The following is a 12,435-nucleotide window of genomic DNA, read 5'->3' on the forward strand; positions in this document are numbered from 1 at the left end:
CACAAACACACCCGACGCTATTCTGCCCCAAGGAGCTTCGATCACTCTCTCTCTCTCTCACTTTAAATGTTTTAGCTTTTTTTAATTGAAAAAACTCACTGGTTAAAGAAAAATAAACAAATAAATAAAAAACAATCTTCCAAGAACTTGGCAAGATGCCAAACAGTCTTCCCGATGCTCTCTCACAACCAGAGCATGCACAGGGGGAGGAAGAGGGAGAGAGGGTGGGTGAGAGAGAGAGAGAGAGAGAGGAAGAGAGAAAAACAGAGATAGAGAGAAAGAGACAGAGAGAAAGACAGAGAGAGAGAGAAAGAGAGAGAGGAGCAAATGAAAATCAAGAGAAAAGAAAGAAAGGGAAGAAAAAAGGTCAGAAGGCCAGAAAAATAAAGACAAGTTGATAAGAGAATAAAGGTGACATAAAGAGCAAGAAAAAGAGGAGCAAGTGAAGACAAAAATAGAAAAGACAGAAGAGACAGAATGAGTGCGTTGTCACGGTAACCGAAACACTGTGAATCCATGTAAAATTCCCATAACTGTGGGTGTTGACCACTTTATTGATTTTGTTTTTCACTGCGGCAGTAAACAGAGGAAGAGAGAGAGAGATAAAAAGAGATAGAACAAGAGAAAGAGATTAGCCACACACACACACACACACACACACACACACAGTGTAAGTTAACACCACCTACATCTCTGTGTCTATCATTAGCGCCCTGGTGTTAAACGCGGTCACATATTAAACCTGAAGTGGGCGTGGCCAGGACCAGAACAGCGGGTCAGTTAGTAATGCCACAGTGAGCAGTTTAGCCGCGAGTTAGCATAACACTTTATAGCTAATTCCTGCTTCACAGGGTGTGTGCAGCAACGCTAACGCTAAACCTACTAGCGCCATGAATGCTGATTAAACACTGGTGTTAAGGGAGAAGTTTAACTATAATGACCACACAGTCCACTAAGTGTAGCACTAACCACACACACACACACACACACACACACACACACACACTACCTAACTACTTCAATATTCAGCTAACGTGACTTTAAATAATTGAAGCGTGCGCTCTGTGAGAGTGAGAGAGACTGCAGGAAGCAGCGCGACTGATCCATCCAGCAGGTCGTTGATCTCCTGCAGAACCTCCATTAATCTCCCTCACTGATCTCCTGCAGAGCCTCTGATCTCCTGCAGCATGGAGACGCGTGGAGGTCACGCCCAACCCAATCGATGACCAGCCATTACTCACACAGCTCACCGAGAGGACCAAAGGGACACTCTTCTACTACATTACGGAGTGTGTGTGTGTGTGTGTGTGTGTGTGTGTGTGTGTGTTTATTTTGGAGCTACTGTCTCAGAGTGTGAGCTAGTTGAGCAAGTGGGACACGGGGACACGGCCAAGTCCTCACTGTGAAGTTAATCTCATTTTGAGAAAGTTCCTGTAATTAATATAAATCTTCTTCTTCTTTGTCTATGGGCTGTTCCCTTTCAGGGGTCGCCACAGCCAATCATCTGCCTCCATCTAACCCTATCCTCTGCATCCTCTTCTCTCACACCAACTAACTTCATGTCCTCTCTCACTGCATCCATAAATCTCCTCTTTGGTCTTCCTCTAGACCTCCTGCCTGGCAGTTCCAACCTCAGCATCCTTCTACCGATATATTCACCATCCAAACCACCGCAGTCTGTCCCCTGTGACAGTCAATCAATAAAAGAATTCAGGATTAAAAACATTTTTACGTACCGATGTTTATCTCGTCGTCTGTCTCAGCGTCGCCGATACACTCGAACTGAAACTCTCTCAGAGACTGGGAAAACTTCAACACAGATTCAGACAGATCTGCACACACACACACACACACACACACACACACATATCGTTAGTAAGTCATGGCCACAATCAGGTACAAACCTTCAGTATTTTGGAAAAAATACTGTGTAATACTGGAAAAAAGTTTTGCATTAAAGAAAGAAAATCATCTGTGTAGTAATAAACCTCAGTTCCATTAAACACACACACACAAACACACACACACACACACACAGGAGGGACAGGAATCATCAGGAGCCGGCCAATACCATGTTATCCCTCTCTGTGTCCCTCTCTGTGTCCCTCTCTGTGTCCCTCTCAGTGTCCCTCTCAGTGTCCCTCTCAGCGTCCCTCTCAGCGTCCCTCTCAGCGTCCCTCTCAGTGTCCCTCTCAGTGTCCCTCTCAGCGTCCCTCTCTGTGTCCCTCTCAGTGTCCCTCTCAGTGTCCCTCTCTGTGTTCCTCTCTGTGTCCCTCTCAGTGTTCCTCTCTGTGTCCCTCTCAGCGTCCCTCTCAGCGTCCCTCTCAGCGTCCCTCTCTGCGTTCCTCTCTGTGTCCCTCTCTGTGTCCCTCTCAGCGTCCCTCTCAGCGTCCCTCTCTGTGTTCCTCTCTGTGTCCCTCTCAGCGTCCCTCTCAGCGTCCCTCTCAGTGTCCCTCTCTGTGTTCCTCTCTGTGTCCCTCTCAGCGTCCCTCTCAGCGTCCCTCTCTGTGTTCCTCTCTGTGTTCCTCTCTGTGTCCCTCTTAGTGTCCCTCTCTGTGTTTCTCTCAGCTTCCCGCTCTCTACAGGCTTTTAATCAAAAAAGGCCGAGATGGGATTTTACAGATCGATCAGCTGCTGGTGACCTGCAGCTCACTTTCAACAAAAGACACAGATACACATCTGACCGGAGAGGAAATTCACACATCACTTGTGAAAGATGTCACGTGTTCCCGGTGAGATGAGCGCGAATCCTACGCCTAGCACCGAACACACTCGGAACTCTCTCTCTCTCTCTCTCTGTGTCTCTGTAAGAGTGTAAAACATGATTCTTCATCAGAAGCTCTGTGACTTCGGGAAGCCGAGCTGTAAGCCATCGGCCTGAGATCAAAGTGTCACGGGCTAAAGAATTCATCTCGATTAACAAAAGCAGAGACATTCCAAAACCATGCATCAAAGCCCATCAGTCCTTCCCCAGTAGATCATCACACACAATTGAACATCCATGAGAAGAGGAACATGATCTGCTGAGTGATGCTGAAGATGTAATCGGGAGTGAAAACCTCCGAGAAGAACCATCAGATCAACAGGAGGTGGTTCAGGTCTTTACATGGACGCCTCCTGTTCTCAGGAACAAAGTGTGTCAGACCCGAGAGCAGAACCAGGACCTGCTACAGTATATACTACTTAAAGTATGTGCACCCCTGACTTTCAGACTCGTATGTTCCTGTAGAGAATCTCGTGTATTTGTGTTTGATCACACACCCTACAGGAGCATTTAGTGAGCTCAGGTGCTGATGTCCAGGAGGCTCCAGTTCATCCCAAAGCTAATGGTTTAGTGGGTTTGAGTTTGGTCAGAGCTCTGTGTAGGAGACTCAAGTTCTTCCATTCTACACACTCTTAACACACCGTGTCTTCATGAAGCTGGCTTTGTGGCTCTCACACGTAAAGGGGAACCAAAAGACTACAGAGCACACAGAGACGTTCTGTATGGTTACAGTTTGAGGAAGAAACACACGACACACACCAAGTGAAACATTAACGTGAGTTTCTGATTAACGTTTAACGAGAGCGGCCCTGATGAGTAACGCCTTTGTCAGGTTCCTGCTCGTTACTGCTCCTCTGTTTTCTTGCGTTTCTCAAAGATTCTTGACAAAAACTGTTCCCCAGAGCCCTGCTCTGAACTTTCCATTCTCTTCTGTCTCAACTCGAATTGTTGATCTTCACAAGAAACAGCTCGATATAAACTAATTGGATGTTTGCACATTTTACTACCAGGATCTATTTCTGGCAATTAAATGACTCTAATTTACACACAAATGAGCCTTAATTAGTTGTTAAATGTAGGGAAAAGTGAGAGAATAGAAACGGAAAACAAGTTGCTGGAAAAGATAATCGCCCGAGGAAAAAGACGGCACTGTTTCAGGAGTCCACCTTTTATAGCACCGTCCCTGTGTTAATATCTTGTCTTGAACTTTGAAAAAAATAAAATAAAAACAACTTGTGAAAGCAGTCAGATTGAGAATTCACTTCCTGGCTTTTAAAAGCACATGGCAGTGCGGGCGAGTGATTTATGTGTCGCTGTCGTCTCCGTGTATCTGACAACGAAACAAAGCCGGCTTTGTGAGCGGTGAGACCTCGCGAACCTCCACGTCCTCAACTCTGCCTCTATGAATAGTTCATGAAAAAAGAAATGTATTTTATCCCGCTTCAGACGTTTAACTGCAGCCGCTGGACTGTGACACGTCGAGTCACCCGCTGAGTCTGGAACCCGTCTCCGAGTCCCTTACGAAAAAGAAGTGATAAATATAAATGTGCTGGCGTCGTCTGTGCTTTATAAACCTCAAACGCTGTGACTGAAGCCGGAAGAGTATAAATTATTCAGTACGTGCGCTCAGACTAACAGGAAAGAGGTTAATAAAACAATTTGTGTACACTCGATAAAATTTTAATCATCCAATTGGTTCCTACATGCAGTGTGTTTAGAAAAAATTAAATAAATATCACGAGGACTGGTCGCACCTCGAGGACAGAACTCCACCCCACCAGCAGGGGTCGTGATTTACCAGAGCATTTCTGCTTTACTTCCTACCCCTGCGTATAATGAACACAGGTTTGAGCTCCTTCATTCGTTGTTAGTATCGACTGTGTAAGGTCTGCGCGTTACATTTATTTCCTGACCCTGGCTCGGCTCGGCTCGGCCCGGCGTGTTGTTAGCTCTTCCTGATCATGATTGTGTATTGACTTTACTTTTTACGCTCCTGTTACGATGAGAATTTGATCCGTCTGCTCCGCGTGTTTTGTAGAATAATAAACCTTTGTGCGCGGAGCCGGAGGCCGCTCTCATGCCTGTTAGTCAGCGCCGCGACTCCGCCGCCGACGGAAATCGATGCCTTGGGTTTGTTTTTTGTCTGATACAGTTTCATGCTGCACAGAATTAGACAAGCTAACAGGCTAAACCCTGGGGTCTGAGGTGTGTGTATGTGTGTGTGTGTGTGTGTGTGTGTGTGAGTGAAACATCTAGCTAATACTCTTTCATTTGCTGGTCAAAAGTCAGATGAGGAGAGAACTCACAGAACCCACCTGAGCGTGAAGAACACACGGAGCCGCGGCTAAATAAACTCATTACATAACGACTTCTAATAAAGAGGTTAAAACATGCAACGTGTCACATCCTGAGCGAGGGGGCGGGGTTTCTGCAGCACTACAACTCTGTGCTTTAGGCAGTTTAACAGCTTGCATCTGCACTGTAACATAAACATGCACACACACACACACACACACACACACCTCCTGGTTTTGAGTCGAATCTCTTTCAGTCTGATCGCTGTGTTCTCACCTGAATAAAGAACTACACTGTTACCTGTAAATAATGACTGTGTGTGTGTCCACTCTGTTTATTGTACTTTTCTTTTAACACACACACACACACACACACACACACACTAGATCCTTCTTGACAGACCATCATCAGTTTTTTACATCACCAATGGTGTATAGTGTGAGTAACCCAGTTTGCGAGTGTTCTGCAAGACGAGCAAAGATTTCTAATAAATTTTGACTTGAAAAACGAGCAAGTCTTGGTTTACGAGTACTAAGTATCATGTATCACGCATGCGTGAACAAGAAGTTTTGATGCCAAGCGTCACGTGATCACAACTGAGCCAACGGTTTTTCTCCTATAATAATTAGAGTTTTCATTATTTCTTATGGGAAAATTTGCTTTAATTTATGAGTATTTTGGAATTAACGAATTATGGTCGTAATCCAAGGTTCCACTGTAACTAGCAATACGGCGTCACATAAGGTTCTGGTTTTGGCCTGTTTTTTGCTGTTTTTCGAACTTCATATCAAGTTTAATGTTGTTACACGCTACACAGACACGCACAATATATTTCAGAAATATACTGAATTCCTGAATGAGGTTTGAGCGCTCACTCCTTGAGGTTAACCCACAAAGGATAAATATGCCTTTTATTATCTTGTAGATTCATGATTAATTCATGGGTTACTTTAGGTCATTAATAACCCACACCTTATGCGAGAGATTTTAAACACATTTTAAGTGCTATATTAATGATTATTATTATTATTATTATTATTATTATACTCGTCGCATGACACACTCATCACCTGACATGCACCATTCAGTTGTCTTCACTGCTCACACTCTTCATCTATTCATTTATATTTAACATTAACTCTCATTGAAGCGTTCATATTTCAGATCATCTCCAGCAGCCTGAGGACAGATACAGTTGTAACCTGTCCGACCCTTTTTGCACGGGCGGCACCATAAAGCATGGACACGAGACGAGGTCTTACGGGAGAAAGGGGTAATACTAAACTCCGCACCTCGCTTTTATAATGCGAACAAGCCCGAGATCCTATTAACGTTAATTATCGCCAGGCGGCCCAAATAGGGAGCCTACGGAGTGAGCAAGGAGCGATAATAGATTTAAAATAAGTAGAATGACTTATAGAATAATAGAATTCTTATAAAAACGTGAAACAAAAAAGGTGAGATCGGTTGTTTGTGTTCCCGGTTTTGATCAACAGTGTTTTTATGCCCCTGGTGTTGGACGTGACTCATTTCAGCTGTTAATTAGCATTGTGTAACATTTAACCAGGGTTTTATGTTTAAAATACAAAAAACTGTTTAAATCCTTTGTGTTTTATTTTTTTTTCATGTGTTATTTTATATATCATATATTTTTTATATATATCGTCAAATATATATATATATCATACAAACCCAGTCCCAAATAAAATTGTGAATATAAACAGTTTGCAATAAAGTTGTTGTTTCAGATTTCAATATTTTATTTAGAAAAAAAAAATGGATAACATATCAAATGTTGAAAGTGAGACATACTTTGGACAGGTAGAAATAAGAGGCCGGAAAAGTTAAATGTACATATAGGAATCAGCCGGAGGACCAATTTGCAACTTTTTAGGTCATTTGGCAACATGATTGGGTGTAAAAAGAGCCTCTCAGAGTGGCAGTGTCTCTCAGAAGTCAAGATGGGCAGAGGATCACCAATATCCCCAATGCTGTGGCAAAAAATATTGGCGGAATATCAGAAAGTTTAGAGAGTTCCTCAAAGGAAAAATGGGAAGACCATGCATTTTCCAACATGACAATGCCAGACCACAAACTGCATCAATTACAACACCATGGCTGCGTAGGAGAAGGATCCGGGTACTGAAACGGCCTGCAGTCCAGATCTTTCACTCAGAGAAAACATTTGGCGCATCATAAAGAGGAAGATGGAGCAAAGCAGACCTAAGACAGTTGAACAACTAGAAGCCTGTATTAGACAAGAATGGGACGACATTCCTCCTCCTAAACTTGAGCCACTTGTCTCCTCAGTCCCCAGACGTTTACAGACTGTTATATAAAGAAGAGCGTGGTACCACACAGGGGTAAACATGGCCTTGTCCCAACTTTTTTGAGATGTGTTGATGCCATGAAATTTAAAATCAACTTATTTTTCCCTTACAATTATACATTTTCTCAGTTTAAACGTATGATTTGTCATCTATGTTGTATTCTGAATAAAATATTAAAATTTAAAACTTCCACATCATTGCATTTGTACACCCCGACCCAACAGAAGCGTTCACCTCTACACCCCTTGTTCTCAGGGGAAAGCAGGCTGCATGTGAACGTGCTTCTCACCATGACAATCGTGATCACGACACTGTGACGTACTTTACATTCAAATCCACACTTTAAATGACCCGGCCCCTGAGACACACCCGTGACCTCGTGATGCTTTTTACGGAACTGATATTTTACTGTTATTGAGGAAGTCTGTGTCACACTATACTGTTCTGTCTCCTGAGGTAGAAACACTGAGAACCATGTGTGTGTGTGTGTGTGTGTGTGTGTGTACAGTATGTGTGTGTGAAACACAAGGGTGTCTACATGGCAGAATGTCTACCGGAAATAATTTATATTTCCATGAGCTCAATCAGTGAACAGTGACTCTGTATAAACACACAGAGCTCACAGTCACTCGGACCAAAGTCACTGAAATCACCAGGGTCGAGCTCGGCCACGCCCTCCACAGGAAGTGTTTTAATGGGATATCTAAACAACCTCTCTCTCTCTCTCTCTCTCTCTCTCTCTCTCTTAAACACATACACAAAGTCGTGCTAAAAGGTTAGTAAACCCGATCTCAGTATACGGCAAATACAACCTCAGACCAACGACAAGATATGACATTTTTCACCTTAAAGTTTATTATTTAACAAAAACAGAACCAAAAAGAAAAAACAAAACATGTGGGTAAAACTGAGTACTGTTTCCTGTATGACTGTATCAGTCTCTCACATCACTGAGGAGGAGGAGGAGGAGGTTCGTCCCGTCCTTATCATGTTGTTCAGATTGTAGATGCACACTCACTTACACACACACACACACACACACTGACTCACACACACACACACACACACACACACTGACTCACACACACACACACACACACACTGACTTACACACACACACACACACACACTGACTTACACATACACACATACACACTCTCTCACACACACACACACACACACACACACACACACACACAGTACTCAATCACTCTACACTGCTTTATCCTGTATTAACCACAACAATTAGATAATTTACATTACATCTTTACTCAAAATATTTTAGAAATGACAAAATGAAATCAAAGCCACTGTGTGGTGTCTGTGACGTGATCTGTGTGTATATCAGTGTGTGTATGTCAGTGTGTATATCAGTGTATATATATCAGTGTGTGTGTCAGTGTGTGTATGTCTGTGTGTATGTCAGCGTGTGTATAGTGTGTGTACAGGTTAAAAATTAGCATATTGTGATATAGTTCATTATTTTCTGTAATGTACTGATAAACATTAGACTTTCATATATTTTAGATTCATTACACACAACTAAAGTGGGCCAGGGGTAGCTTAGTGGTTAAGGCATTGGACTACGGTTCGGAAGATCCCAGGTTCAAACCCCACAACCACCAAGTTGCCACTGTTGGGCCCTTGAGCGCGGCCCTTAACCCTCAACTGCTCAGATGTGTAATGAGATAAAAATGTAAGTCGCTCTGGATAAGAGCGTCTGCCAAATGACTAAATGTAAATGTAAATGTAAGTAGTTCAAGCCTTTTATTGTTTTAATATTGTTGATTTTGGCATACAGCTCATGAAAACCCAAAATTCCTATCTCAAAAAATTAGCATATTTCATCCGACCAATAAAAGAAAAGTGTTTTTAATACAAAAAAAGTCAACCTTCAAATAATTATGTTCAGTTATGCACTCAATACTTGGTCGGGAATCCTTTTGCAGAAATGACTGCTTCAATGCGGCGTGGCATGGAGGCAATCAGCCTGTGGCACTGCCGAGGTGTTATGGAGGCCCAGGATGCTTCAATAGCAGCCTTAAGCTCATCCAGAGTGTTGGGTCTTGTGTCTCTCAACTTTCTCTTCACAATATCCCACAGATTCTCTATGGGGTTCAGGTCAGGAGAGTTGGCAGGCCAATCGAGCACAGTAATACCATGGTCAGTAAACCATTTACCAGTGGTTTTGGCACTGTGAGCAGGTGCCAGGTCGTGCTGAAAAATAAAATCTTCATCTCCATAAAGCTTTTCAGCAGATGGAAGCATGAAGTGCTCCAAAATCTCCTGATAGCTAGCTGCATTGACCCTGCCCTTGATCAAACACAGTGGACCAACACCAGCAGCTGACATGGCACCCCAGACCATCACTGACTGTGGGTACCTGACACTGGACTTCAGGCATTTTGGCATTTCCCTCTCCCCAGTCTTCCTCCAGACTCTGGCACCTTGATTTCCGAATGACATGCAAAATTTGCTTTCATCCGAAAAAAAGTACTTTGGACCACCGAGCAACAGTCCAGTGCTGCTTCTCTGTAGCCCAGGTCAGGCGCATCTGCCGCTGTTTCTGGTTCAAAAGTGGCTTGACCTGGGGAATCGGTCCTTCTCCACAATCTTCCTCAGGGTCCAGTCACCTGAGGTGCCTTGATACAGCACTCTGGGAACAGCCTATTCGTTCAGAAATTTCTTTTTGTCTTACCCTCTTGCTTGAGGGTGTCAATGATGGCCTTCTGGACAGCAGTCAGGTCGGCAGTCTTACCCATGATTGCGGTTTTGAGTAATGAACCAGGCTGGGAGTTTTTAAAAGCCTCAGGAATCTTTTGCAGGTGTTTAGAGTTAATTAGTTGATTTAGATGATTAGGTTAATAGCTCGTTTGGAGAACCTTTTCATGATATGCTAATTTTTTGAGATAGGAATTTTGGGTTTTCATGAGCTGTAACCCCAAAATCATCAATATTAAAATAATAAAAGGCTTGAACTACTTCAGTTGTGTGTAATGAATATAATATCAGTGTGTGTGTCAGTGTGTATATCAGTGTGTGTAGGTCAGTGTGTTTATGGCTGTGTGTGTATATTTCAGTGTGTGTATATCAGTGTGTTTATGTCTGTGTGTGTATAATGTATGTATGTCAGCGTGTGTATAGTGTGTATCTCAGGGACGCTGGGAGAGACGCTGCTTTTTTCTGAACTCCGCCAGACTGTATTTTATAATATACTCACTCATACTTGAAACGCCTGTTATATCGTTAAGTTTTAACTGTTTTGCAGCACACCACTTTTTGCCGGTTATCCCATTAGCATCACTAGCCCGTTAGCCCGGCTATCACAAGTTTGTTTACGCTTTTTCACACCGATTATTTACGTTTCCAGACACCATGTCGGTTGTGTCTCTGCCTCTGAGTGCAGGTGAGGAGACATTGGAGCTGCACTCGGTGGATTTGGAACTGGAGGTCGTGGACAAGCAGATTTGCAACCAGGTGAAGCTGGACCAGCTACAGCAGCGGAAAGCCACGCTGGAATCGTCACGGACCGATGCTCACCTGTCTCAGGTAAATTCTCAGTATGACCCAATTTCTCTGACAACTTCAACCCCGCGTGGTTCTCTGCCCAGGTCCAACGCACCAAGGATGCGGCTCGCCTAGGTTTCCTTCACCCCGGCGCCGGGATACCACGAAGTCTGGATACAGCAGTAGCGGGAGACGTGCGCCAGGCCCCGGGCGAGGACCTCTCCCCCTCCGCCGCCACCCGTCTTTCAGATCACGACCCGAAACCGCTTCGCTCCTCTTTGCGAGATGGTACATGACACGCTGATCATCGGAGACTCCATTATCCGGCACGTCCGTGCTACCACGGCTATACATAAGGTGCACACTCGCTGTTTACCTGGTGCTCGTGTTCTTGATGTTGCTGCACAGGTGCCTGAGGCCCTGAGGAAGAACATTCGAGCTGTGGTCCTTTATGTTGACACGAACGACACCAGGCTGAGCCAGACAGAGATTCTAAAGAAGGACTTCAGGAGCCTGGTTGAGAAGGTCCGCAGCACATCACCCACAACAAGAATCGTCGTATCTGGACAGCTTCACATTTCACGAGGAATCGAGAGATTCAGTAGATCATTTGCTTTTAATGAATGGTTACAATCTTGGTGTCAGCAACAGAGATTACCCTTTGTTGATAACTGGAATGTTTTCTAGGAGCGTCCTAGGCTCTACCACACAGATGGCCTGCACCTTAGCAGAGCTTGAGCAGCAGTCCTTTCTCCAGGAATGCTGCCCCAGGACACTATGAACCATCTGACTGGCGGTAAGTCATACCTTAGATTTCAATCATATTAACCACATTACAACCAATTACAATCCATTATGGTAAAGGATTGAGACAGATTATCAACCAAAAATCCAGAAAAAGCACATGATGCAAATGTTATAAATTTTGTTGCATTTCAATAAGGGGAAATAATCCAATTCAATTAAATTTTATTCATATAGTGCTTTTAACAATGGTCATTGTCTCAAAGTAGCTTCACAAAAATAAAATAATTTATTATTATTTTTTTAAGAAATTATTTGGAAGTGTGTATGTGTGAGAAAAATGTGCCTACAGTAGGTAATAATGAGATGAATGAATGATGAATGAAATGTTTCTGATGAGCAAGCCAAGGGCAAGAAAAAACTCCCTGAGATGGCAATAGGAAGAAACCTTGAGAGGAACCAGACTCAACAGGGAACCCATCCTCATCTGGGTGATAATAGATAGAGATTATATAACATCATGTGTGTTATGCAGCTAAAAGTACAATATAACAAAAGTTCTTTAAATTAACATGAAGTCCAGTTCAGCACAGGGAGTCAGTAGGTGCAGAGGGCAGATGGGGTCTGGATCACTGGGAGCACAGGAGCAGGATGTGTAGCTCCAACCATCATAAAGCAGAATCCAGCTGGAGCTGGTCCTTCTCTGGATGCCTCAGAAACCTCGCAGGGTTGGCCTTTATCTACTGAAGCTGGCACAATCTCCAGATGCCTCAGGATGGGTAGAAAAATACAGAA

At 43.5% G+C, this 12,435-nt stretch overlaps 1 protein-coding gene across 2 annotated transcripts in view; it reads right to left on the minus strand.

The window, feature by feature from the left end:
• LOC128527765 (rho GTPase-activating protein 42-like) overlaps nt 1–12,435 on the minus strand; it is a 91,373-nt gene that overhangs the window by 63,069 nt on the left and 15,869 nt on the right. For both annotated transcript variants that reach the window (XM_053500333.1, XM_053500334.1), the window contains exon 2: nt 1,737–1,832. In XM_053500333.1, the coding sequence (XP_053356308.1) occupies nt 1,737–1,832 (96 nt within the window). The remainder of the gene's footprint in view (nt 1–1,736; nt 1,833–12,435) is intronic.

The sequence above is a fragment of the Clarias gariepinus genome, chromosome 7 (genome assembly GCF_024256425.1).
Source record: "Clarias gariepinus isolate MV-2021 ecotype Netherlands chromosome 7, CGAR_prim_01v2, whole genome shotgun sequence".
NCBI lineage: Eukaryota > Metazoa > Chordata > Actinopteri > Siluriformes > Clariidae > Clarias > Clarias gariepinus.